A 14102-nucleotide genomic window follows, 5' to 3' on the forward strand; every position below is an offset into this window, starting at 1 on the left:
ACAGTCCTGGGACAAGGGTACAAACCTAGTTCCCCTCCCTGCCCTCTGCACCTTCCCATCTCCCTCTAGCACTATCAATAATATATCTCCTTGGCAGGAGGGAAAACACTGCCTGAAGAGGGAAAACACTCACTGACAGAGACAGGGGTGGGAATGGGACAGCAGTGACCCTGAAAAACCATCTCCTCCCACTCATCAGCACCAGAGGATGACTTCACACAGAGGCTTTTCCAAGGACTTATCAGAGCAATAAAATGGAAACCTGCAGCCAAATCCTAACTTTGCATCGATGGTGGATCCCAGATACCTCTGAACAGTGACTGACATGGTACATGAATCAGGAGGCAGGTTTGGAAGCTCCCCAATTTCCCTGAGCTCACCACAACCTCCAGCCCATACACTAGGCTAAGAAGGATCAGCACAAAAGCACATCTCCCCCAAAAGACAAGGGAGACCCTTTCTACCTCTCTCCCATCAGTGGTCTCACTGTTAAGTCGTTCCCCCTCCCTGTGTGGCTCCCTCAGCCCCACTCACCATAGAGGATCATGCTGGCATTGGTGTTCCCTAACTGGTTGGAGGCTACACAGGTGTAGTTCCCATAGTCCTGCTCAGAGACGTTGAAGAAAGTCAGTCTGGAGAAGAAGGCTTTGTTCTCCACTTTCAGCCCTTTCTGTCCTTCAGCCAGCCTGGGAGAAAAGCAGAATGGGAGAAGGTCACTGGAATGGTGTCGGGAGGAGAGGTGCCTGTGATTTTCCATGGCCCTGGTTGTGCCTGGGAGAGGGGACATTGAGCTTGGGAGAAGAGGGAGAAGGGAAGGTATTGGGAAGGATATGGGAGATAGATGCTGCTCTGCTGGGTCTCCAGTTGCCAGCCCACACTATCCCCATGCTGACCAGAGGCACCAGAGGACTCTGGATGGCGCTGGGGCTTGGAAATGCTGTGCAGAGGGAGAGATGCTCACATGCCAAGGCAGAGAACCTGGGAAAGGCTCATTCCCACCCTACAGAAGAGCCTGGCTTCCCTCTGGTGTCCTCAGCCCTCCCTGCTCTGCAGGATGCCTTCTGGCAGCTTCCTCTTCCTGCGTATCCCTGATGGGTGACATGATGGGCACCCACCACTGCGGGGAGGCTTCTCAGCCAGTCCAAATGCTGCAGCATTAACCCAGTGCTTGGACTTCCCTGAGCTGGTGTCCCCATCCTGCTCTGCTCCTGTGGCTCTTTTACTTGCTAATTCCTCATGGGAGGTGCCAGATCCCCATTATGGTCCCTGCTGGACACTGATCCGGGGGCTGAACCCGCTCCTGCTGCTGCTCCATGGGCCCTCATGATCTGACCTACTTCTGAGCAGAGCCTTTCATCTGCCACACAGACATCCTCCTCTTTGTATACTCCTTTCCTCCTCTGGCTCCTTTCCTCCCCAGCCTGGGAAGGCAGGCGGCCCCAGCCTCCCCTCCAGCTCCTGGAGCATCTTTTTTGGCTAAAACACCCCTCCTTATCAGTAAGGATGTGGCTCGTCCTGTGTTTGGTCACCCCACATCCCCTCTGGGTTCCCCAGGGAGAAGTAACACAAAAATTGGTTAAAAACATTCTGTCTGGGGTCAGAGGGAGGCATTTTCTCCAGAGTGAGACCCTACCCTGGGCTGTGCTGCTCCACTCCTCATTCCCCAGCTGCATCCCTGTGCTGTTGCTTTGGCAGAGCACAGGATCTTCTTGTTGACCTAAAAGGGTGGTTTTCATCCCAAAGCAGAGCAGGCTGTCTCTGGGGCCTAGCAAACCTGTCTCTCAACCAACACCATATTTCTTTTGCCTTTCCGAGAGCTGCCTTCTGGCCAAAGTGTTTAAAGATATGACAGAGGTTTCATCCACTCCTTAAGTGCTTGGATTTGTGCTGCCAATATCCCTCTTCCCTGTTACGCTTCACCCAAGCTGGGATTTACCACGACACCTTCAAATGGAGGCAGGGGTAGCAGCGATCCTGCCCTGACGGAGGCTGAAAGAGGCTCCTGGAAAATTCCCCCTCCCCAACGTCCCTCAGCTACTTTTCACAGCGTTAAATATAAAGCCCTGAAATGCTTTTAATAGATACTGGCTGTGGATGCTGGTTGCCTGCTGGAATGCCTGGATTTGCCCTGGACAAGCACAACCTGCTGCTGCTGGGGGGACTTGGCTTGGTATCCAAACCAGTCTTGTGCCAAAGGTTATGAGCTGAAGGTGCTGGCAGTGAGTACAGCTCTCACAGGGTCGGTGTGTGCCCCCCTGCCATCCCCCAGGTTTGTCCCCCAAACTCTCACCGTTTGTCATCTTTGTACCACTGGAAGTCGGCGGAGGGGACAGCGGAGGCTTCACACAGCAGGATGCCCTTCTGCCCCACTGGCACCCCGCTGCTCTTCGCGTCCGAGATGTACGGTGGGTCTGCGGGGAGATGGGAAACCTGGGGTCAACACCCCGGAGCCTTGGGGCATCCTATCCCCCCGCCTTGCTCCTCAAGTTCTCCTTTCTTTCCCTGCACGTGGGAAGGAGCCCAAATCATCTCTGAGCCCATGCTCAGCTCCTGCCACTCTGGTGCTGCTGTCCAGGAGTTTTTGGGCTTATGGGGGGGGGTCTTCTCCAAAACCTGGAGCTCCCCAGCTCTCGGGCACCACATGTGCACTAATGGGGTGACCAGAGAGGGGTTTAGGAGGGTCTTCACTTCTGTCTGAGCATGAAATATGCTGCTTTCTGCCTCTCTCTCATTTTTTTTTCTAAAGGAAAAAAAATTCTATTTACTGCTCACTTCTCTCCCCGGAGGTTATCAGCACAGCATCTCTCCATGGGCGGAAAACCCAGGTTGATGGAGACAGCTGAGGAGGAGGTGGTGGAAAAAAAATGGAGCTTGAAAAGAAGGGGAAAATAGGGCAAAACACCACCTGCTCAGAAAAACTGCTGCTGCCTGTCTCGCTCTGGGACCCGAAGCCTGTGTGTGCCTCGCTTCCAAGTGCCATTCCCTTGTGGGGCAGCACAGTGACACACTCCAGCCCCACCCCTGTCCCCTGCTGGCCCCCAGCTACTCACAGTTGACGGTGACTTTGACTCGCTGGACGACGGGCGCTGAGACGTCGTTGGAGGCGCTGCACTCGTACTCGCCCGACTGCTCCCGCGTGATGCCCGTGATCTCCAGGTACTCGTCCTCGCTGATGAAGCCCACGGCTGCAGGGCACAGACAGAGGGGTGAGTGGTGGGGAGGCACAGCAAACCCGTGTCCATCGGCTGGTCACCATCTGTGACTGTGTCACTCTGCACTAGGATATCAATCCTGTGAGTCCCAGCCTGGCACGCCCATGTCCATCCCAAGAAAATCCCGACCAGAATGGTGTCTGCAAGCACTGGAGTTTTCTGGTGGACCCGGCACTGCCAGGAGTATCACTCACTGGAGATAATGTCCATAATGTGGGCAGAGTGGGCAAAGTGGTCCTTGCCAAACCTGCACCCTGTTAGAACAATCCAAGATCACCTCTCCTTGGCATCTGCACATTCCTCCTTCAGGGGAGGCACCACTGGGCTCACCCAGTTTTACACAGACACCCCTCTCTAATTTTCACAGCAAGTTTACTCCCATTAGTTTTTGTGCCAACATCTCCCTTCACCTGCAACGCTTCATCCCTGTGCTACTCCAGGCTCATTTCTGTTGAAGCTGCACTTGTCCCCCTCTTCCCCATCCAGCCTGCACTGCAGCTCCTGGTTTCACTCCAAGCCAGAAAGGTGCAATCAGTGGCATTTCCTTCAGTGTGGCATCATTCAGGCCCCATTCCTTCCAGGAGCCTTCTTTGTTTTGACACTCTCCTGGAAACCCACAGCACTCAGCTGTCCAGACACTGGTGTTGGGGCACAAGGTCCCCTGGTCCCCCAAACAAACAGCAAAAGCAACTTTTTGCAACCCCTAACAGGAACAACTTCTCCCTTCCTTTTGTTTACATCTCCCCACCGGATCTCCCACAGCTGGGATGCTCTAATGACTGCACAGAGCATCTCTGAGCCCAGTGTCACACTTAATATTCCTATAAATTTTAAACGGTAGTCCTTGGTACATATGTGTGGCAATCGGTGTCATATTTTAATTAGGCTTGCCCTACACCATCTGAAATTAATAATAGCTCGAATTACCAGTGTAATTTATCAATTAACATTGCTGCAGCATTAGGAAATAAATTAGCTCTGGACAGCTGTTTCTGGGAGTGAGTGCCAATGGCAGAGAGGCCAAGCACAGGTCCCTGGTCCCCGGGGGATGCCGTGAGCTCGCCCAGCCCTTGCTGCCCACCCGGCTACTGGAGTGACCTGATGGGCCACGACTCGCTGCGCTTGACTGGTCAACCGTGTGCATCTTGCTCCTAACAAATGCAGGCAAAGGACACACGTGGGAGGCTCCCGGAAGGGCACACACCGCCTGCATCCCACCGGCTGATGCTTCCAGAGCATCTCTTCCCGCAGCACAGGAACAGCCTGGTCAGACTGCACCGCTCACCACGGAAAGCATGTAGGGACCTGAGCCAGCACCGATGGAATTCCTGTAACACCCTGGCACAGCCTGACACAGGGAGCACCCCAGGTACCCGCTGGGATCCTGCTGCTGCAATCCCAGGTGCCACTATTACCAACTCAAACTAGTGCAAATATGCTCAGCCATGATGCAATCCCACCTTGGCTCTCTCTCCCTGCTCCAGACCTCACAGCTGCTGCCTCCACAGAGCATTCCCGGGACTCTGCACATCCACTGCTCCCTTGCACACTCAGAGGCCAAACCAAGGACCCTGTGCATGTAAGTGTGTGCATCCCACCACCCCAGGCTGACCTAACTGGGAAGGCAGCCCCGTGAGCTTTGGAAAGGGGTGAAGTCAGTATTCTCATTGATGAATTGCTGACGTCCACCCACGCCCTCAGCCCCGTGCCGAAATTCCTACCCAAGTGGTTCACGGTCCAAACTGCTGAGCTCAGCAGTACTTAGAGCAACTGAAAGGCGAGATATGAAGGCGTTACCCCAAAATCAATATCCTTTGGAGACACACAAATTACAGCGTTACATCCAGCGGCCCTGAGGCACTGCAAAAGAAACAGGAGAGAGGGGGAAAAGAAAAAATCCCTTTTGTGGTTGACCTAGAATCAGCTTCTCTGTAGCACAGCGCTGCCTGCTGATAAAGGAACGACACAGCCGGTGGCCTTCAGATGCTCCGTGCACAAATCTGACTCTGGGCTGTGCAGAGGCTCAGATAACACTGCTTCCCAACTAACCAAAGGCCTTTCCCAAGTTCCAGAGCTGGCTCGCACACGGCAAGGATTAGCTCTTGCCACAGTCGAGCCGTAATGTGCGCCCCTGGTTTGATCTGGGAGCAAAGCAGTTCCAGTGCATTTCGTTCCCCAGCAAAAGACTTCATTAAAGTAGCTGTGAGGGTCAGCTTTACACCTGCAAAAGCGCAGGAAACTGGGGGATGAAGGTCTCCTCTGTGCCTGTGTCCTGCTGAAGTCTGAGATGCTTGCAAGGTAATTGGCTGATGGAGAGGCAGAGCACAAAGTTCAAGGGCTCAGGGTCTGGAATCCGTGGGATTTCAGCTGCAGCCCACCAAAACCGGCACACAGAACCTGTCCTGGACCAAAACAGGATACTCTGAGCTGGACCTGACTCCTGCTTTTGCCCTGTGCACGACCTGGTATAACACACACTCAGATGACAATAACATTACGAATCCTATCCAGAGGCTATGGTCAGATCCTGCTTCCTTAGTGCCAGCTACAGCATCCCAAAGACTGAGGTGACACAAAGAATCCCTGCCCACCGGTGAAACAGGTGACACCAGGTGGTCAGGACACTATCTGTGTCCCCCCTGTGCTCTCCTGCACAAAGGGCTTTGCAGGAAAATCAGATCCATAAACTGTGGGATTGCACCCTGGAAGCACCTGGAGCTTGGGGATGCTCAGGACAGGCCTGGACCAGAGCCCTGCAGCTCCAGGAGCTCTCCCAGAGGTACCAGTCCTGCTCTGCCTGAACTGATGGTGGGAACTTCAAGGCTGTCTCTGCTTGAGCACAATTAGGAGCTGAAATATTGCAGGAATTAATGGAGAGCTCTCTCATCTCCTCAGTAGCTAAAAAACCAGCACAGCCAGCACCCATCATTATTATTATTAATACTAATAATATAATACAGGCCAGAAATGGAACAGCCATGGACGAGGCACAGGCATAATCCTTGCTCATCAGCTGAGAATGATGAACTAACCCAGTGTGAGCCAGGGAGATGGAAAAACAGAGCCTGAATCCTTGTGCTCAGCGAGCAGGAGCCTGTGGACTATTTAGGGCTTGCTCCTCAGATCCCCATAAAAAACCTGAGGGAAGGGGAAGCTTGGCCATCATGGCTGTGGAGGAGTCACGGAGGTGAGATCCTGGACTGGCACAGAGCACCAAGGCAGAGCCAGCATGTGGCCAAGCTGTGCTTGGGGTCCCACACAGCTTGGATGAGGTGAGGTGTAGGCAGACACCTCATGCATCCATATTCCTCCCTCCATGCCTTTCTCCTTCCCTTGCTTCTCCTCGTTTTCCCACCCTGACTCATCTCCCTTCTGACTCCTCCTGCTCGTTCACTTCCATTGAGCCTCTGACAAGATAATAACTCACCAGAAAGCAAACACATGTTCCCAAATTAATTACATGCCACTGTCCCCTGGCTCACTGTTGCAGCCATGTTCAGGTCTCCAGGACACCACTCACAGCTTTCCCTGGCTGAAGGCTGCCTGTTGGAGCCATTCAAAAACCTTCCCTGAACTTCTTTCATGCGTCCATATCAACTCCCTGCACCTTGGATCAAGTTGAGCCAGCCCAGACATCCAGGGCTGCAACATTTCTACTTCTAAAGCCCAAAAACACTTCAACAGTGGTTCACAACAGATTTGGTCTCTGGATTCTCAAAGTCCCACCACCAATCCCAAAGTGCTTCCCGGCCTGCTACACCCTGCTGCTGCATTTTTCCAGGCACCGATCCCACTGGCCAGGACCAGCCAAAGAAAGAGAATATTTTATGGAGATAATTTTATTAAAATGTTTACAACAATGCAGATATTGACATCTTGCTTCAATCAATAGCACAATTTATTGTCCTTCAAGGTGAACATTAAGCCAAGCTGCCCATTAGTCAATATTTACCTCCAAGGTCTATAAATCTTTATACGGGCTTCAGCGGATGTTGACAGCAGCTGATTCCAGATAAGTAAAAGTAAGAGCGTGAAACATTGCTCCTTTTGGAGGTGAAATAGTAACTAGTTAATTACAGTCCCTACAGCAATTCTTGACTATCAATTTATGGCTACTTCTGGCAATAAAAATTAACATCGCGCAGACTCCCGGCTCCGAGTGACGCACTGAACCCGAGAGCCATATATTTCACACATCACCCCGATGTGGTGCTGATGGCCATCCTATAACAGTTTATAGTAAATAAATAAAACACACAAAGGTAATACGAGCAAGTTGTTGGCACCAGAGACCTGCTTCACCCCTGCTTCGTGCAGCGACGGGCGGTTTAGTAGCATCAGAGCAGATGGGGAAGGAGGTGGGGGGAGGAATCACCCCTAAATCACCCCAAATCCCTCTCAAAGCACACACGACACAGCCCCGGGTGGGTGGGTGAACAAGAGCTGTGGCTGCCTCCAGCTAAACAGGTGGATGCATCTGCTTCACCTCTTATTAACCACCATTACCCGCTCCTGATAGCTCAATTAGCACACACGGAACAAAGTTCAGGCATTTCTAAAATTCCCTCTCCCATTTTTGTTTGATCCGGTGAATGACCCCAGCTAGGGCAGCTTCCCCTCCCGTGTACCCCCTCTTTCTGACTCCCCTGTGCTGGCTTAATGCTGCCACGCTCCGGTGGACAGAGATTGGGGGTAATTAACCTGCTGGAAGCCATCCAGCGCAATCATTAAAAAAATGATTTTTTTTAAGATTACCCTATCGACCCAGGCGAGCTGCTCTCCTCCTCTCGTGAATATTGCATCCCTGTGCCACAGGCTCCAGCCCATTTCCATCTGTGCCCCCTCTTAGAGGAGCAATCCCCTCAGGAAGCATACCTACATGAGATGCGGGCTCTGAACCTCCCCTTCTCCGTGTTCACAAGCCTTCAGAAGAGGGACCGTAACCCCAGAAACGGGTACGCAGCACATCAGAGTCTGTGTTGTGCTTACACGGGGCCAAGCCTCTCTCTTTTTGAAGTTTCCCGATGACAAGGAAAGAAATCTCTGCTCTGACATGCTTTTCCATGTTAATTAGCATGTTTCCGTGGCCTGATGTTGCGCGAGGCCCCAGGGGATGGTGCTGCCTGGCACCGCGTGGCGCTCAGGGATGAGGGAGCCTGGCAGCAGCTCCCTCCACTGCTGCAGCCTGGGGTCCCTCCTCATCCTCACACCCCAGGGGTGGAGAGCATCACCAGTTGTGCCTGGTGTCACTAAGAGGAGTTTTCCTCATTAAATTGGGTTTGGGACAACTCTCACAGGCAGTTTTTCTCCATGCCCTTGTGTGCAGCAGCACAGGTTGTGAGGGAGAGGGGTGGCCATAAAGTCCTTCTCCTGCACTGGTCCCCTCCTCCCCAGGACTATGGGAGCCTCTCCTTGTACGTGGCCATGCAATGCTTTGGTTTTTCTTCTTCCATCTATTTTTGACCATAGGTGAGATGATGGTACCTTATGTTTTGCCTCAAGATAGGATGGAGGACCCTCCCAGGCCCAATATTGTGCTGGCATGAGCAGAAGTGACTATTTCTGAAGGTCCCATTTCTGGCTGTCTGTGACCATGGGGTCAGGACATGGGGATTTCAACAGGTACCCCGCAAACACAACTTCCAACCAGGAGCCATCACAAAGCCAGTGGCTCTGCAGCCAAACCTCTGCTCTCTCCTACCAGGAAAGACATTTTCTTCAACTTCCTGCTCAACTCAGAGCTACAACAGATACAGCACCTGCATTTTTGCTACACTTGCTCAGTGCATTCCTGAGACCGCACCTGGGGCTCATATCTCATACAACAACTCTAATAAGTAACTATTAAGTGTGCACATGCAGCAATCAGGGACTAAGTCACTGGGACATGCGACTTGCAGAGACCCTCCCGATACCACCACATCACCTGGTCATTCAGCCTGTGGTCACAGCCTAGAGCCCATATTGGCATCGACTCCAAGAAAGGCAAAGACACTGCCAGAGGTCAGGGTTAGATGGGATGTTGGGAAGAAATTCTTCCCTGTGAGGGTGGGGAGGCCCTGGTACAGGTTGCCCAGAGAAGCTGTGGCTGCCCCATCCCTGGAAGTGTCCAAGGCCAGGTTGGATGGGGCTTGGAGCAACCTGGGCTAGTGGAAGGTGTCCCTGCCCATGGCAAGGGTTGGAAGTAGATGATCCTCGAGGCCTCTTCCAACCCAAACCACTCTGTGATTCTCTGCCATGCCTTTCCCTGCGGTATCCCAGGGACACCTGCCCAACTCGGTCCCCTCACCGATGCTACACAGCGCAGCCAAGTCGGCTGAGCCGTCCATTATAGCACCATTGTGAAGAGTTTTTAGCTTAAAAGTCCTTGAAAGTTTCCCACTGTGACTCGTTAAACAAGATCTTTTTCACTCTCCCTCTATTCTCCACTAACAATATTTATACTCATTTCTTTTATTGAAATCTATCTGCCGCCTGTTCTATTAAAGCCACCTGAGTGGCAGCTCCTATTCTCCGGGAGCCCGCAGCCCATCTATTCTCCAGACAATGAGGTACAAGCAGTCTATCTTCTATTGTGCTTCCCGGCCTTCGGCTCTCAAATCTTCCATCTCAAAGAAGGCATGTTGGAGACGCCTCCACGCAAAGGATTGGAATCCCTGGCTGTGGGGGCTCCCTGGTGTCAGCTGGGTTCGCTGTCCTCCCTCTCTGGGTGAGCATCTCCAGGGAGATACTGCTGTGGTACCCGTGATCCCTCAGGGATGCTTTCCCCCCCCCCCCCATCCCTGTGCATCCTTAAGCGTGGTTCTTTGCCATCAGACGGTTGCTGCACGCGCACGGCTCTGCTGCTGCCGGGATGTTTGCACGTCTCAGACAACTTATTTGTTACCGGGAATAAAAGAGGAGCATTAAACCTTTTGTTTGCGAGAAGTAGTTCCTTGGGAAATAAATGGATTATGGAAATTAATATTTAAAGAAACAAAACAAAACAACTCGGGGACCAACCACCCTTGAACGAGGCTCTAACTCAGGAGTAAATGAGTCGAATAAAGAATGAGCCCTTTTATTTCGGCGCGAGGGAGAGCTCAGAGGCAGCTCAAGGCTCAGCAAACTGTCGGCGGCGACTGTCCTCAGCCTCTCCCAGCCCCTGCCTCCTCCTGGGGAGCCAGCAAGGACACCAAACCCCAGGAAAAGGTCCAGAGGGCACATGCCACCCTGTTTGAGCAAATTAAAAGCGGATGCAGTTCACAAAGCATTTAAGTGGTGTCAGATCTGCAGCAAGGATGGGTGTAGAGCTCATTAGAGGGCTGCTGTTCTCAATGATACCCATGTGTTATCACAAGCATAACCGGGACACCTTTCTCCTCAGCCCCTGGAGGGTGAGGGGGTGGTGCTTGTGGTAGCACAGGGGGGAACTGATGCTCAGCAGAGGCCGTGACCAGCAGGGAACCACTTCCCACACAGCTTTTCTGCCTCCTTGACAGAACGTCTCCGAAAGGTACATGAAATCCAAACACTGAGGCTCCCACGGAGCCAAGTCCCCTCCAGAGAGTTCCTGAGGAGACAACATCTCCCAGCAGCTCTGTGCTCATGCTTGAGCACCAATACTCTTCCTCCCATGCTCTCTCCCAGTGAGATGCCCAACACAAAGTCCTCTCTCCTTTCTTTCCTTCCTCCCTGTGATTTTTTCCCCCCCCGTAGCCGCTTCCAAGGTGAGAGAGGACAGCGTTGCCGGAATGAAAGATTCTCCTGCGTGCCCTCTCCCAGCAGCGGCCCTAATTCATTTTTCATGGCCCCTTGCAGTGACAAAAGCCGCTGCTTCTCTCTTGTAAGCGTGCGCCGTGCAATAAGTCAAAGCTGATGTGCATTTTCCCCCTGGGTGCCGAAGCTGTGCTTTTGATTTAATTTGTCCTGTTGTTTGGCGCTCGGCCTTTGCCGGTGAGTTCCTTTGGAAAGGCGGGAAGGTAAGGCCCCATCCGTGTGGAGGGGCTGCCTGACAGATGGGGTACAGTGGGTAGTGGTTAAATAATTTGCTGCAATGATACCAAGATGTTGGAGAGTGACAGATGCTGCCGGAGAAAATCGCTCAGACAAACACACGCATCCTGTTTGTAGGAGCGCCGCTCCTCGATTAAATCCTGTCGCAACTTGGCTTCCCTGGAGCTCAGCCCATTTCTGGCAGCTTTCTCGCTGGCTCCAGGAGAAGCTGTGCTGCACAAGGCTTGGCGAGGACAGAGGCACCGAGAAACGAGGTGGCTCCTGCCTGATATCTGCAGGTGGCTTGCAAAGAACCCGAAAAAATTCCACGGGGCATCCACCACATCCCTTCCCAACCACAGGCCCCTCTGTGCAACCAGCATTGCTCTGCAGAAAGCATTCCCATCCCCTGCCAAAGCCGAGGCACCCCGCTTTCCTCCGGATTTGTGTGAAAAAGAGCTGCTGGCTCCGGACTGGAGGGTCCCTCTGGTTGGAAATTTAAACCCCCAGGCTTTCTCTGTAGGACAAGTTCTTAAGAAGCAATTGCAATCCAGAGCGTTAAATGGCTGTAACCTCAGCTAAGCTGCATTTCAGCCGCATTAGGGAAATATCCCTCAGATGGAAAGCAAGTGGCATAATGGCATTAGAGTAAAAAAATAAGCATCAAGTGCCGGCTAAATCCATCCCCAGTGCTGGCAAGAAGTCACGGGGATCTAGAAAACTTTCCCCTCTCTACACATATCCCTGCAGGCAGCTCACACAAAGTCCAGGCGCCGTCCCTGCCACGAGTTTCTGCGCATGTGGGATATTTTCCACCCCTTCTTTTCCCCTGGGACCCCCTGACCTCACTTCACCCCCCAGAGCCATCTGAATCATGGCAGGGTGAGACTCGCTGTCGCCTCTCCATCATCTTTATCCCATCTTTATTTTTCCAGACACGCTATTTTCCAGCCCAGTGGCCTTGCTCTGTCCCTCGTGTTTTATGGCACTGATGTCTCCATTTCTGCAGGATCACTCGCAATATTGTGGCTTATTGAGAGAAGGCAGGGAAATGCAGGGGTGATGGGATGGATGGGTTTAGGGCTGTGGGGGGCTGGTGAGGAAGCCCTGAGCCTGGGGAGGGGGATGGGGAGTGGGAAGTCACACCAGGAATTGCAAGGATGGGTGATGCTGGGTGATTAGAAGAACAGGGGTACTGGAGACAGGGCTGAGCCCCCTCACTAGAGCCCACTACCCCCTCCTCAGGCCTCTGTGAAGGTATTGGCCCTGCTACAGGAGCTGGGAGGGCAGCGAGAGGCATTGCTTTGCAAGGGAAAAGCCATTTTAAATAACAGCAGCGTGTCACAGGAAGGGGAAAAACCCATGGGCTACGGCATTGCTCTGGCTTTAAATTATACTGTAGGAGAATAAAAATAAAAGAGAGGAAGACAGAGAGAGAGGCCAGGAGGAAAAAGAATTGCCATTGTTTTACCAAGCAGATGGGAAAGTTCAGGGGATCAGAAAAAGACTATTATTATCTTGACTCGACCGAGAGAAGATGGGAAAGGAAGAGGCATTTTTTTCCCCTGCAGTGAGGAATGCTGTAGCTGAAGCCATTTCAGCAAAGAGTCAGAAGGAAACGGTGCCATTGGCTCTGGGCAGTGCCCGAATCATCCCCACGGCCTGGGTACACCACCACAGTTTGGCTTTTTGTCCCATTCCCCTGGCAGTGACACCACATCCTGCACCACTATTGCAAGGACAGGGGGGGTAACCAGGGCACACATCCCCCACCACCTCCAGCTGCAGCAACGTGCCAGCTGTGCTGCCAGATGTGTTCACTGCCGGTGGCACTGCAGCTGTGGCACCACTGCTGGTCCCACCACCTGCCCAGCCACAGGGCACGACCACCCGCCCCAACTCCTCAAATCCCCTCTTTGCTTTGCTACAAGCCATAAAAGAATACACTAAACACACAACAAATTTCATGCTGGCTGTGTAACAAGAGCAGAACACGATTTTTTCCCCTCAAATTCATGTGAAAAGTCCTTTTTCTCTGACTGCAACAGTGCCTGCAACTCTGTGGCTGCTCACTGCTGTTCTTCAGCTTGGTGCAGGGCAGCTGAGCAGCTCCAGGTCACCAGCACGTTTCACCTCCTTGCCATTACAAGCACAGCAGCATTTCTCAGCTTCGCCAGAGACAAGGAAACTCTCTAACCATGTTCAGGCCAGGGGAAGGGCACAACCCCAAAGCTCACGGCAGTGACCGAGCACAGATATCAACAACTGATCTACAACCTGGAGTAAACACTGGTGCAACATCTTCTCTGATGAGTATCAAGGTCATGGGACAGGGAACAGGGAGGTGGAGCACAGGTCTGCTCTGTTAGAGCATCCCTTGCCCACTACATCCACCCTGAAGCCAGTTCGTGCCACTCTCCCGATTTCCTCCCCCTCTCTCCATCCTCACTTTCCTCCCCTTTTCCCTCTTCCTCCCTCCACCACACAGTCCTTCCCTCAGACCCCACACGTCGCCTTGTCACCTTTCCTTCTCTACACCCACTTCTCTCCCGCACCCCTGGGACACAGAGAGGGGCTGGCAACCTGCCCTGCCTAATCCCATGGCTACCAACTCCTCAGGCACTTAATATTCACGACAGAGAGAAACATTTCACGGCGAATTGGACGCACATTCAGCTGGAAATGGAAATTTTATGACTCTTCTCACTCCGCGCCACAGATTACACCAGCTGAGAAAACATGGAAGCAAATGAACAACCTGTGAACTGTAAAGTATATTAATAATGAAACCATAGCCCAGGAAATGAAGGCTTTATTCTGTTGATATTCTGCTCCATTAATGGAGAGTGCTCGCACTGGCTCCACCCCATTAGCTGGCAATCTGCGCCCGAGGAGGAGCACAAGGACAGTGCAGGA

General features: G+C 52.5%; 1 protein-coding gene across 7 annotated transcripts in view; it reads right to left on the minus strand.

Annotated features, from left to right (window-relative positions):
* The window catches only part of LOC113952903 (protein CEPU-1), a 231655-nt gene that overhangs the window by 5802 nt on the left and 211751 nt on the right, over positions 1–14102 (minus strand). For all 7 annotated transcript variants that reach the window (XM_027655455.1, XM_027655452.1, XM_027655450.1 and 4 more), the window contains 3 exons: positions 3051–3185; positions 2291–2411; positions 535–686 (listed from right to left, as the gene is read on the minus strand). In XM_027655455.1, the coding sequence (XP_027511256.1) occupies positions 535–686; positions 2291–2411; positions 3051–3185 (408 nt within the window). The remainder of the gene's footprint in view (positions 1–534; positions 687–2290; positions 2412–3050; positions 3186–14102) is intronic.

This window comes from Corapipo altera, unplaced genomic scaffold (genome assembly GCF_003945725.1).
Source record: "Corapipo altera isolate COAL_440 unplaced genomic scaffold, ASM394572v1 71, whole genome shotgun sequence".
In the NCBI taxonomy this organism is placed as follows: domain Eukaryota; kingdom Metazoa; phylum Chordata; class Aves; order Passeriformes; family Pipridae; genus Corapipo; species Corapipo altera.